Raw genomic sequence first — 13,631 nt, forward strand, 5'->3', positions numbered from 1 at the left:
TATTAAATTGTTGCACACGTACGTTTAATATTTTCTCTAATGGACACCGTTTTCAGACATTGTGTCTTTTAATAGCCAACATGAAGGTCAATGCAATGGTATATTCAAACGATTTTCAGTGTCAAAATAATAAAATGTATTGTATTTGTTGTCTATTGTTATGTTTTTGAAATAAATAGCCTTTTCAGTGTTCCTTTGTTTGGATATTTGAATCTCTCTGGTTCTTCCATGAATGTGTTCGTACTTTTTGTATGGAGCACTACAGTCTCAAGTCCCGTGGCATAGGTGGAAGAAGAAATTCGGCGCAATAAGATTCATGTACTGCAATCTCATAATATAATGTAGTCGACTCTTATAACCCCCCCCCCCCCCCACCCCCAGCCGACACCGTGACATTTTTCAATATTAGCCTGTCCCACACCGAACACGGATGGGAGCGTCATTTTTAGTTTTTAAAAAAGCAACCAATGGGAGCGTACCACGTTTGTAGGCATAGGCAAACGCGGATGTGTTATACAGAGGTAGCTGAGCAGTGATGCAGGCGAGCTAGAGTTACATGAGTGGGGCACCCAAACTGGAAAGGGGTGAAGTTTCCCTTTTGAAAGCTTAGAGCTGTCAGCTGCTTGCTGTCACACCACGTCAGGCGAAAGAAGAGAATTACAGCCATTTAAACCCATGATTAGTACATTAAACGATTAGTGGTACAAACGGTGGAATAAAGGCAGTATATTTCTGTGGGAACCTTAAACTAAAGTCTCTGTAAGTCAGTCGGAGACTCCAGTATCACGGACCATAGTCTCCAGCGCTGAAAGAAAGATGGACAGCTAGCTAGTTATAGATTTCTAGCCGGATGTTATACACAGTGAATTCAAATACTCCTTCAGCTTTGTAAATATTTCATCGACTGCCGACGTTTGAATGTTATTTAATATGGAGTCGAAGCGACGGAAAGGTTTGAACGGAGTCCTGTCCTCCTTGTCGTTGCTTTGCGTCGTGTTGGACCTACAGCTGGACGGTAAGTCGAGACGCCTTTAGCGTGTGCACAGAGCGGTATTAGCAGGAAAAATGTGTTTTTAGGAAGTGATCTCTTGCCGTTGATATTGTAACAACGACAACTCTGTAAGTGCTGCGGGGAGTGTGGTTTAAGTTCCAGCCCTCGGGCACCATCCTCACCAGTTTAGCCAGCTAGCCGGGTAGCTAACATTTCCTACCTGGCTTATAACTGAGTCTGACAGATTCTAAAAGTTACTTGAAGAAACAAGAAGACTGTTAGCCGAGCCTGTAAAGCAAAGTAGCTACAGTGCACACGTTCAAGACCTCTTATGGTGTGTCGTGAGCATTTGCTACCTACTTAGCTAGCAAGTTAGCGTGTTGCCTTTAAATAGTTGTCTAGGAAGACTGCTCGTCCACATCCGAAACAACAGCATGACAAATATGACTCCTGTCAGCTGGGAACTGCATCTGCGAGAGAAAATGTAACTTTGCTGGCTAGCCAGTTGTGAAGCTTGGTCAAATGGGTGGCTATTTGATCGGTTAATCTAGCTAGCTATTGCGATCTTAACTTTCGATTTATGCTTGCGAGGCGGCTATCGGTGTAAACGAAACCTACCGTTGCTGCACAGTGTTGGTATGTTACCATGCAAGTAATGTGATAAATGACTGAGTAGTAGTAATGGGCTTTGCAACTGTGCTCCAGCATGTGTCCCATTACGCGAAAAAGCAGGACATAAAGCTACCTTGATGTGCATGACAGCCAAGCCGAGAGAAGTGAGAGGGAGAGAAGTGTTTGCCCAGGTCTTAGCCTTCCTCTCCTGCTATAGATTTTCATAACACCGGGGGTAACACTGTACCAGGTTTTGCTATTCTTCCTGATGCGCAGTGTCTCCACCCTCGAGGCAGAAGTTGACCGTAAGTGCTGTTTTAGGACCAGATTCCCCAATTCACAATTCTAACCTTAACCATTATGAGCTAAAGAGCAAAACTGGCCTTAGATCAGGGCTTACGATCAGCCTGGAGCTGGCCTCTCTGTTGCCGTATCACGCATACGTGTCAAAGCAACTGGTTTTTGTGGCAGTGAAATGACATTCACTTAGTCCATAATTGGTGATCTCTAGCCCTGGTCCTGAAGGCATGCTTTTTGTAATGGTTTCCATTCCCAATGAGCTGTCAGTTAATTAGCTTTGATTGAGCTGGTAATTGAGTCTCTTTTGCAGTAAAGTTCTGTTGTGCTGATATCGTTGTTGGAAGTATATTTGTTTCAAGAGAAGGATAGAAGTTATAGGTGTTTACACTTACAAGTTACTTCTTCTATTCATGTGAGCCCTGACTGAGGATGTAGGCTTAAGCCCTGTTTCAGGGTTGATACCCCATGTGTATCAGAGAGAAATAAAGCATTAGAAATAAGTAACAGTAATAAAGACAGATACTCAACCATTTATAGCAATTATTTCAACAGGCCTAAAAAGCCAAATGAAAACTGATTTAGCTTACCTGAGGCATGCATCAAAATTCAGACAAGCTGAATAAAAAAGTAAGTTTATGTTAGCAAGAACACTTCCAACACTGAAGTATTTTCTCAGGGAATGTTCAGCAGATGAAAAGTGTCAACTATCAAATAAAGATCAGTTTTCAGTACATGGCTTAATCAGTGGCTCTAGTGCCAGTGCTCTAAGTGTCTGAGAGTGGCTCTGACGCCAGGTGCTCTGGGTGTCTGACAACGGCTCTGACGCCAGGTGCTCTGGGTGTCTGAGAACGGCTCTGATGCCAGTGCTCTGGGTGTCGCAGAGTGGCTCTGATGCCAGTGCTCTGGGTGTCACAGAGTGGCTCTGATGCCAGGTGCTCTGGGTGTCACAGAGTGGCTCTGATGCCAGTGCTCTGGGTGCCTGAGAGCGGTTCTGATGCCAAGTGCTCAGGGTGTCACAGAGTGGCTCTGATGCCAGTGCTCTGGGTGTCACAGAGTGGCTCTGATGCCAGTGCTCTGGGTGTCACAGAGTGGCTCTGATGCCAGTGCTCTGGGTGTCGCAGAGTGGCTCTGATGCCAGGTGCTCTGGGTGTCTCACCTCTTTTGTTGTGTCGCAGGTGTTTTGGGTGCCACACATGTGGAGATTGAGCATCACCTGGAGATGGGACGCAAGCTGCTGGCAGCTGGGCAGCTGGCAGAGGCTCTTTCCCACTACCACTCTGCTGTGGGTGAGAAGCAATGCGCACGCACGCACGCACGCACGCACGCACACACACACACACACACACACACACCTACATGTACGTACACATACCCAAATGCAAATGCACACACATATATATGCTCACACAAACAGGCACAGATATGCACACACAGATACAGAGTCCAAAAGACCGAAAGATGGATGTAGCTGGGGAGATGTGTAGGTCTACCCATGCTTGTGTTCATTGTTTTAGGAAGAGTTCTGCTGTCACGAAAATAAAGCACATTTGGATTTGAATTGGAAATCAGGCTTAGAGAGACCACAGTTCTGTCAGGACTGGGGCCAGATTTTAAATGTCAGATAAAAGAAGACTTTTTAAAATCACATTCCTGTAAAGCCAGGAATGTCAGAGAGGCTTTTTCACTATAGGCCAGCATGCACCTTGTCAAACATTCTTTCAATAGAAAGTTGAATCCTGCTGAATCCTGGCAGTTGATGTATTCAAAGGCACAGAGCAGCTTCTACTGAGGCCGGCAAATCAGCTTGCTCATTGTACATGGTGTCACGCCCGCATCGCGAACTGATCATGAATCAGGATGAATCGTGTCATGATGCAAACCCGGAGGTCGTATCTCAAAAAGGAGGACAGTGAAACTGAAGACATAGCAAGACTCCATTCAATGCATTCCTTTCAATGAACTTTACTCTCCCTGATGGATAGTTAGTTTCACAGCCTATCAATAGGCAAGAATACAAAAAACCGAACACACTACACTGAAAACATTTAAAACATGCATGCATATGTATACGTACATGTAATACGTTGAGGGATCCTTAAAATACAGCAAGGTTATGAATGGTGTGTGACTGGACTCATATCTCTAAGGACAGACACCCATTTTCCAGCTCTGAGGGTGAGATCATGTGCCTTACGTCTTTGCAGAGGGTGACTCCAAAAACTACTTGACATACTACAAGCGTGCAGCAGTGTTCCTGGCCATGGGGAAGTCCAAATCAGCCCTGCCGGACCTGACCAGGGCCATCCAGCTCAAGCCGGACTTCCTAGCCGTGAGTTTCCCCTCTAATCACCACAGCATGCACAATGTTGTTCGTGATACCATAGATCACTGTAGAAAACCAGCGGCCGTGTGGTGTCATGGTAAGCAGCAAGTCTGGTCACTCAAAGTGTTGCTGGTTTGATTCTCAAGTGGACCACTACAAATCAAAACACTTAACCTGAATCGCTTCAGCAAGTATCCAGCTGTATGAATGGACAGTGTGTAAAAACTGTGCTAGCTGCTCTAGATGAGAAGGTGTAAATAAGAGCGTATGTCAAACGTAATGTAATGTAATGAAATTTCTCTGACCCTATGTGTGTCCCTCACTTTTGTGTCCCCAGGCCCGCCTCCAGAGGGGTAACATCCTTCTGAAGCAGGGCAACACACAGGAGGCCAGAGAGGACTTCCAGGCCGTGGTGAGTTGGGCGTATCTCTGCTCTGCTCTCTGTCACACCCGAGTGTCGCCGTTGGACAGCACTGAGTGTGACTGTATCCTCCTGTACCTTCTGTTCCCTCAATCCCTTTATTCTGTCTGACCTCCACTCTCGTCTCTTCTTGTCCCCCTTTCTCCACTCCTTCCTTTTTCTTCTCTCCTCCAGCTGGAGGGATCCCCAGAGCAAGGGGAGGCCCACGATCAGCTCCTCAGAACGGAGGAGCTGGAGGAGCTGCAGGAGGAGGCTCAGAGCGCTCACATGCAAGCGGATTACCACGCGACCGTGACCGTGCTGGACCGGGTCATAGAGGTAAGGCACCACGCTCACACTGGACTGGGTCATAGAGGACTGCATCCCGTTACACACCTTCAGCTTTCCTGGGGTTAAAAAAAGTGCATGGAGGTTATTTTGAGGTTTGTGAGAGGGTCAAGATTTTTAAGAATTGTATTAACAAAGTCCGTTTGGATATTGCAAGAACTGTAAACAAGTCTTTGCTTGCCAGTGTTGCTGTTTATAGAAAACATCCTGGCTTTGGTTAAAAACAATGAAGAGTTTCTGTCATCAAAGCAGTTATGGGATGCTCTTACCAAGCAAGAGTACAGGAAAGCAGGATTTCCCAGTTAGCATTAGCTATAGGGAAGAGCAACTATTTCTAGAATTAGCTGGCAAATAAAAATGAAAGCTATATTTTAAAGAAAATTTTAAAAACAAGAATACATACACAAAAGTATTCGATCCATTATAATAAGAATAATAAGAAGCTAATATTTGACTTGAACTGACGGCTAATAACATTATTTGGCTTGACAGGGCATTGTCATTACAAAGTATATATTCTATAAGTATATAAGAAAAAGCCTATGTCTGCAGAAGTATTATTAACATTTCTTCCATAAAACACCTTGCCTCAGTAACTTACTGCAGTGTTCTGGCACAAACTATAGGTGGACAAAATGCATTTTGTGTCATCCAGTGTCATCCCACAGCATATTTTTTTTCCTAAACAAATGTTTGTTGCAAAGTTAGGAACATTTTCTAGGAGAAATACCGTAATAATGTTTTCATAAATACTGCTTTACGTTTATTCTTCTGAATAAATATGAGATAATGGCTTAGAAGTATTTAGAAGAATTTTGTTAGAGAATATTTTTGTTTATGTAAAAACCTTCAGAAACATGCAAACGTTATGAAAAAGCGTTGAGCCATTTTATGTATTTGAAAGTTGTATCTGGAAACCCTGTCGAGAATCCAGCCCCAGATTATAGATCACATTCCCATTCGAGTCGTGAAGGTTTTGAGCCATTTAGTTTACATACTTATGTACAGCTATATGTGGATGCTACCACAGTGACTCTCTCCCTCTCTCACCTAGCTGTCCCCATGGGACCCTGACTCCCGCGAGCTGCGGGCAGAGTGCTACATCCGGCTAGGGGACCTGCGGAAGGCCATCCAGGACCTGACGCCCGCCGCCCGCCTGCGAAACGACAACCGCGCGGCCTTTCTGAGGCTCAGCACCCTGCACTACGAGCTGGGGGAGCACCAGGAAGCCCTCAGGTAGCACAGCCTGGGGGAGGGGACCAGCGCACTGTGTCCCAGTGCGTGCGGGGTGTGTGTGTGTTCCTTCACTCCCTGTGAGCATGTGTGTGAGAGAGTGTGAGAGTGTGTGAGAGTGTGTGAGAGTGTGTGAGAGTGTGTGAGAGTGTGTGAGAGTGTGTGAGAGTGTGTGAGTGTGTGTGAGTGTGTGTGAGAGTGTGTGAGAGTGTGTGAGAGTGTGTGAGAGTGTGTGAGAGTGTGTGAGAGTGTGTGAGAGTGTGTGAGAGTGTGTGAGAGTGTGTGTGAGTGTGTGTGAGTGTGTGTGAGTGTGTGTGAGTGTGTATGAGAGTGTGTGTGTGTTCCTTTATTCCCTGTGACCATGTGTGTGAGAGGGAGTGTGTGTGTGTGTGTGTGTGTGTGTGTGTGTGTTCTTTCACTCCCTGTGAACATGTGTGTGTGAGCATGTGTGTGTGAGCGTGTGTGTGAGTGTGTGTGTGTGTGTGTGTGTTCCTTTACTCCCTGTGACCATCTGTGTAAGAGGGAGTATGTGTGTGTGTGTGTGTGTGTGTGTGTGTATATGAGTGTGCATGTGAGTGTGCAACAGAATGTGCGTGTGTTTCTCTCCGTTCCTCCCTTAGTGTTCCTTTATCTCTCTCTCAGCCAGGTGCGTGAGTGTCTGAAACTGGATCAGGATGATAAGGAGTGTTTCTCCCACTACAAGCAGGTGAAGAAACTCAGCAAGCAGCTGGACTCTGCCGAGGAGCTCATCTCTGAGGACAGGTGTGTGTGTGTGTGTGTGTGTGTGTGTGTGTGTGTGTGTGTGTGTGTGTGTGTGACTCTCAGTGAGTCAATAGACACACTCACAATCCCCATGCAGTAACACTGTCCCATGTGAACATCCAGCTCCATCGTAACAGGTTGTCGACCCCAGTGCAATTGTAGCAAATGAATTTCAGGTACCAGGAGGCGATTGAGAAGTATGAGTCTGTAATGAAGACAGAGCCCGACGTTCCCTTCTACACCTACAAAGCCAAGGAGAGGATCTGCTTCTGTCTGGTCAAGGTTGGTCCCACTGTGTAATCCACTGGGCCTGTGTAGACCACACTGTGTCCTAGAGGCATAGGAACTAACACCAGTGGTTCTTCCCCTCCCAGAACAAGAGGGCGCACGAGGCAGTGGACGCGTGCTCCGAGGCGCACCAGAGAGACCCCCGAAATGTCAACGTCCTCCGAGACCGGGCAGAGGCCTACATCCTCAGTCAGGACTACGAGAAAGGTATCCCTCTGCCCCTCTGTGGGGCCCCTTTCCCTACATCTCCCTGAAATCTGAACCCTTATCTTTGGTCCTGGGCTGCACTCCAAAACGCCTGACATACCCTCTCTGTTCTTCACCTTCTCTCTCTGGAAGCGGTGGAGGACTACCAGGAGGCACGGGAGTTTGATGAGGAGAACCAGGAGATCCGAGAGGGGCTCGAGCGGGCGCAGAAGCTCCTCAAACTGTCCCGCAAGAGGGACTACTACAAGATCCTGGGTGTAGACAGGTACAGCGAGTCCCCATATCCTGCTCCCCTGATCAGTCCTATGAGTGTCCCGCTTGGCCCTCCAGGCACAGTTCCCAGATCAGTTGCTGAGATGTGACGTGCTTGATTTTTACATTCTCCTTTAATGTCTGTTTTTTTTTTTTTTTTTCAACCATAGGAGTGCCAACAAACAGGAAATCATCAAGGCGTACAGGAAGCTGGCCCAGCAATGGCACCCAGATAACTTCCAGTCCGAGGCAGAGAAGAAGGAGGCGGAGAAGAGGTTTATTGACATCGCCTCTGCGAAAGAGGTGCTTACTGACCCAGGTGTGTATCAGAACATATCATCTGTAGAACACCTGTCCAACAGAGACCCAGGACTGCTAAAACCAGGACAAATATGCTGTGGAGTCCTGCTCCCAGCTTTACATCCCACTAACATTGCATTCACATTTAGCCACTTGGCAGATGCTCTTACATTGTTTTTGGATTTGGTGGACTGGTCCACAGAGCAGTCTGTGATGTAGTCTACATCCACGTGTGTCCATTTTAACATGAGCAGTCAAATGTGCCACCCTGAATAACAATCTAGCAGTTGAACCCTACAGGTCTGTAGTCAGACTTCTCATCCCTACTACCCCCTTTCCCTCTTTCCGGCAGAAATGAGACAGAAATTCGACGCAGGGGAGGACCCCCTGGACCCCGAGACCCAGCAAGGGGGCGGCGGCGGGGGCCACAACTGGCCCTTCGATTTCAACCCCTTTGGATCCGGCGGAAGCTTCCACTTCAAGTTCCATTACAACTAGAGCCGAGGGATGGGGGAGGAGAGGGGAGGGGTGGGAGTTTTTGTGGGACTCCACAGACCTGGCCTGCCTCACCCTCTGACTTTTTAATGCCTGCGCACAGAGGCAGGCTCCTGGATTGGCGACACTGTCCATGGTTACCCAAGATCCCCCCTGCTACACACAGAGTGGGAGAGACAGGGGTGACTCGACACGTGATAACCGAGTGTCCTTTGGGATGTATACTTCTATTTATTTTTTTTCCAACCTCATGCCATCTGCCCGCTCCGTTGAGACGACCTCTTTTGTCGTCTGCTCCGGTCTTTCTTGCGCTCTTTTTCAAAGTCTACACTCCATAATTCTGAAGACAGGCTGGGAAAAATCTACGAACATTCATTACTGCTTGTCTCTATTTCAGAGCCCAGCAGGCTTAGACAGAAGTAGTTGATTGCTGAAATGCTCTAGCTCATTACGGTGCAGTCATTTGACCCCAGGCCATATAGACTTGGAGCTGCCCATTCAGACAATCTACACAAAGCGGAGGTCAGTTCATTGAGAATTGCTGCGTAATGAACCATAAGGTCAGCCTTTCTTAAGCTTCTCATATTGCGAAGTAGAGAGAGACATCGACAGTCACGGTCAGGAAGAGGCCATCTTTTCTTGTCTTGATTGTGAAGGCATGTCTTTGAAACGTTGCACTTGTTTTCTCCTTTGTTTTTATGTCCTTTCATTTTAAATGCAACCACTCCAAACTCCTGAGCCCTCACTGCGCCCCATGGCATTCTCTGTATTAAGTGTTCAAACTGTCAGAACATTATTAGGGAAAGGATACAGTTTGCCACCAAAATTAAATCTAAAGTAGAATCTATTTTTACAAAACCTTTTGTTGGAGACCGACAAAAAAAAAAAAAAAAAACGCAGAAGGATCGCTTTGGCCAAAAGTTTTGGGATGACTTGCCTTGCCCCCTCCGAGCAACGGGACTGTTCCATGTAGCCCATCGAGCTCCATTGCCCTGGGACACAGGAGCTGAGGGCTCAAAACTGAAGGCCTTTCTGTGGATTGTATCATGAGGACTGTTTGTTTCTAGCTTTTTTTGTTGTTGTAATAGGGTTCATCAGAAGGGCAAATGACTTTTTGGAATGCGCTCCAAAAACAGACTATTAAAATCATCTTGGGAACTAAAAATGTGCCTCTTTGTTGTGTTAGCAAGACTGAAATCAGAATACGCTCAAGGGAAAAATGGAGTTATTGATGTCAGAATGTACATCATTATACACACTTGGATGATACGTGACAAATGAAGACTGCTTCAAATAGCAAACATGTGCAAGACTAAATGTACCTTTATAAATATGAGCATGTATTTGTTTATAAGTACACGATTAATACATTCTAAGTACTGATAGGGTATATGGCTTTCAGCTGACCTCAGGTCTCTTGAATAAGGTGTCAGCTCACTGGATGGTAGATCTGCAGTGGGTCTTGTGGTTATGGCTTACCATCCTTGCTCCAGATGAATCTGGAAAATGCTCCATCTGGTTCAAGCTAACTGAGAATTATAGACTCATCACCCTATCATAATGCAGCTTTTTAAATATATTTATTTTCAATGCAGTGGTAAACACACAAGGTAAAGGTTCAGCACAGTCAATAAAAAATGTGCAAAATACAACAACATGACAGCTGCCCCCCGTCCACCCCACCCCACAAACACTCTTCTGTAGGACTGCATCCGGAAAAGCAGCTTCTGCTTCAAATTCGCAGGCACAAACACTTGCCCCCAGACGCCGCCACTTGAGTACTAGGATCCCATAGCGATATGGTCTACATGGGTCCATTCTGGCTCACGCTGGATTTGAAGGCTGGGGTGAGTGGCATATGATTAGATACCTCTGATGGCCACAACATGATGGCCACACTCTGAGTCTGTATGAGCAGTCCCCTGTGTGTGTGGGTGTGTGTCTGTACTGCTTCTGGGCTGAACTCGGAGACTGTTGAGGCAGCAGGTCATTGTGTTGTAAACTCCGCCCCACTCCTGGGGCCAGGCTTGCACTCTGGGGCATCGCAGGTGGGCATGTCCAGTTTTCCGCCCATCACCGGGGCTCCTCCCCTCAGATTCCCCGCGACCCCAGGAGGCTGTCAGCCTCCACCTCGATGGACACAACGTGGTGACCGGGGATCATGGCCAGGCCCAGCACCCTGGGCTCTCCCTGCGAAAACGAATCTGGAGGTGGAAACAGGACACACACACACACACACACACACACACACACACACAGAATTTGAGCTTTCATCTTAAGCTAGAGTAGACACGCAGCTAGTCCACCTGTGCTCTCAAGCACACATAGACAACAGCTCATAAAGACATTGCTGAGAAACGTTCCTTACTTCCAAACAACATGGGGTCATCACGACATAATTCAATGCACGACTGCATTTTACCTATAATCTTAACAGAACACCTGCTTTATTTAACATTTCTCAGTAGCTCCCTGTCACTGTACTACTCCAGAACATTTTTTTCCCTGTCAAGGAAAGTACCATCTTTACATTCTCATTTGTGAGCATCAGAGAGAATTTCCCCAAGATTTAAGTGTACTCTTAGAAAGGTAGGAGTACTCATTAAGACTCCTAAAGTACAGATACTGTAAAAGCACACTTCAATCCCATATTCTTTCCCACTTTAAGCCAGATTCTGAAAGGGGAGACCAGCCATTCGTCCTTGAACCTTTCACACTTAAATGTAACTTAACAGACAAAGCATTTGTATGACTACACACCCAGAACTGAGCCCGACGCCCAGCTAAGTCAAACATGGTAACTGGCAACTCCTATCGCTCTTATGTTCAGGGTGTGTTCCAGTGTGTCAAACACAATCAAACTGGCTCCAGATTGACTCCACTGGGGGTCTGTGAGTCACCAGAAAGATGTCAGGGGCATACGCCCTTTCTCCATTCAATATTTGCTTCCCAGGTACATTGTGGTACTGTACTAGCAGTGTGAAACATAGTGGTTGTTGGCATGGGAGTGAATTGGAGGACTGCGCTCGTTATGACCAAGAATTCCTGTATGAGTGCCGAAGATGTAGCTGTCAGTTACATAAAGGCACAAAAATGCATTTAAACAAAATAAATCAATATGGTGATGAGACAGACAAGTGGCAAGAGAGGTACAAACCATATAAAGAACGTCAGTGACCTGGGTGGGTAAATAGGAGTTCCTCACCATTTATTATTAAATACCTTAAAGCACAACAATCAATTGTGCAATCAAGACTCAAAACAGATGTCTAGATGGACAAACAAGTCATCAGTTACTTCCAAGAGCAGCATGCAGCAATTTGTTCTGACCAGTCAGGTCATCTTCAGGCAGCAGTTAAGAAGTCCTGATTGGCTGAAACTTCTCACTGCAGACTTCTCTGTGCAGCAAGCTAACCAACATATACAGCCATTTGCTGGGAAAAGCTCAGACATGATTTTCAGCGCATCCTTGCAGAGCTTGAATGAGTAAGTGCTTTTTGGACTTGTAAGTGGACACTTCAGTGAGTGTTGCTGCTGTTACAGCATTACAGAGAGAGGACATGAGCGGGGAGGTGAGGGCTTGTGGGAAAGATGGTTGTGTGTCTGCAGGAGTGCCTCCAAGTTACCTGTCGACTTCAGGAACTCCTGTGCAGACCCCAGAATGACGTTGCAGTCGCGGTCAGTACAGAGGAACAGCCCCACAAGCGTTCTTCCGTCAGTCATACGGATTCTCATACTCTTGTTCAACAGGCTCTCCAATTTCTGACGGGCCAACGAGGATCCCGATGTCTCCCCCTGGTGGTAGATGTACAGAGCACCTGAGTGCCATTATCGCCATTCGCATGCTACACTAACCTTAGTAGTATACCCAGGGGATTTATTCATCAGCTGATTCACAAAGTGCCCCTAAAGTCAATGAAATCTACACATTCTCAAAGATTGTTTTGGATGACATCTCACGATGTAGCCAATAGAAACCCATATTGGCAACCAGCCTGCAATGAAACCCCGGAGATGACACACAGCCCGTTCGCCGAGGTAAGTATCCACCTACGGCAGAAAGTGACTGAGTAAAGGGTGAGGGGTGAGTAAGTTCATCATTGATCGGTTTCTGGGGCAGACAGTGTCTAGAGATTAAAACAAGGACGCCTACGTCGAAAGGATATCATTTGGAGCAATGCGTGGTGATGAAAACAGCTCATAGATCAACAGTTCTCTGCATAGTGCAAGATGTGAAATTGTTCATATCGGTCTGAATTTTGTGTCGACTGCGAACATGAAACTAACTAGCTGGCGACATGTGCAATATTTCTTGGAAGGAGTGGGTTTACAGTTCTGTTTCCGGAACTTAGCTGTTGAAACAGAGCCGTATAAATTCAGTGCGTCAGCTCCGAGTTCATGTGTACAGTTTTATGCATTCAGCTAAATTACACGCGATCAAATGTTCTGATATTACCGTTGTCATAACCAACCATCAACCTCGACGGTGTCAAATATTCGCCCTTGGCGTCAAGTCAAAATGGCATCGATGTTATTGTACCTTAAGTTAACTAGAGAGCTTCGCTTCGCTAGCTAGCTACAATCGACGTTAAAATTCACATTTCTGGTTTGTTAAGCCAGATAACTTCTCCCTAACATGTTACTGGCAGACAAATAGACATACGTGTATATATAGCTGACAGCAAATCCACAGCGTTCTCCAGTTCAAGTTGATGAACTATTCCTTATTGACAAACGTTAGGAAACGTATCGTTATCTATCCATCGGTTGTCAAAATACTAGCTAGCTAACATTAGCTAAATAACAGCTGGTGTTAAATTGATCGTCGATCAATGTGCATTTGGGAGAAACCCATCTTACCACAGTGTGCATAGCCATGCCATTTTCCTCATTCACCGCGGCCATTTTTATATTATCTTTGGTAGCTTCTGGATGTTTTCTGTAGCTAGTGAGGTCGGGTTTATTTCACTGACACGACAGACAGCCCCGGAAGCTAAAACTGAGACTAAAATGCATCTTGGGATTTGTAGTTAATTCAAACAGAAAATAGAAAGCATCCCCGATGTATTTAATCTCTGTCTGCATTCGTCAGTTAATGCTCAATATCCCATTCGCACTCT

The 13,631-nt window shown here is 46.0% G+C and overlaps 2 protein-coding genes across 2 annotated transcripts; one reads left to right on the forward strand and one right to left on the reverse strand.

Annotated features, from left to right (window-relative positions):
• The first annotated feature begins 536 nt into the window (after window positions 1-536).
• Window positions 537-9,396, forward strand: dnajc3b (DnaJ (Hsp40) homolog, subfamily C, member 3b). The gene is made up of 12 exons (XM_036548179.1): window positions 537-1,015; window positions 3,079-3,189; window positions 4,108-4,232; window positions 4,564-4,638; window positions 4,822-4,965; window positions 6,029-6,210; window positions 6,850-6,969; window positions 7,146-7,251; window positions 7,344-7,464; window positions 7,597-7,729; window positions 7,887-8,035; window positions 8,369-9,396. The coding sequence occupies exons 1-12, from the start codon at window positions 919-921 to the stop codon at window positions 8,512-8,514; spliced, it is 1,509 nt and encodes a 502-aa protein (XP_036404072.1). The 5' UTR covers window positions 537-918; the 3' UTR covers window positions 8,515-9,396.
• A 678-nt stretch (window positions 9,397-10,074) lies between these two features.
• On the reverse strand, window positions 10,075-13,429 carry naa38 (N-alpha-acetyltransferase 38, NatC auxiliary subunit). The gene is made up of 3 exons (XM_036548641.1): window positions 13,372-13,429; window positions 12,138-12,306; window positions 10,075-10,715 (listed from the first exon to the last, which is right to left on the reverse strand). Exons 1-3 carry the CDS (start codon window positions 13,414-13,416, stop codon window positions 10,603-10,605), a joined length of 327 nt encoding a protein of 108 aa, XP_036404534.1. The 5' UTR covers window positions 13,417-13,429; the 3' UTR covers window positions 10,075-10,602.
• Window positions 13,430-13,631: the final 202 nt, after the last annotated feature.

The sequence above is a fragment of the Megalops cyprinoides genome, chromosome 16 (genome assembly GCF_013368585.1).
Source record: "Megalops cyprinoides isolate fMegCyp1 chromosome 16, fMegCyp1.pri, whole genome shotgun sequence".
Taxonomy (NCBI): domain Eukaryota; kingdom Metazoa; phylum Chordata; class Actinopteri; order Elopiformes; family Megalopidae; genus Megalops; species Megalops cyprinoides.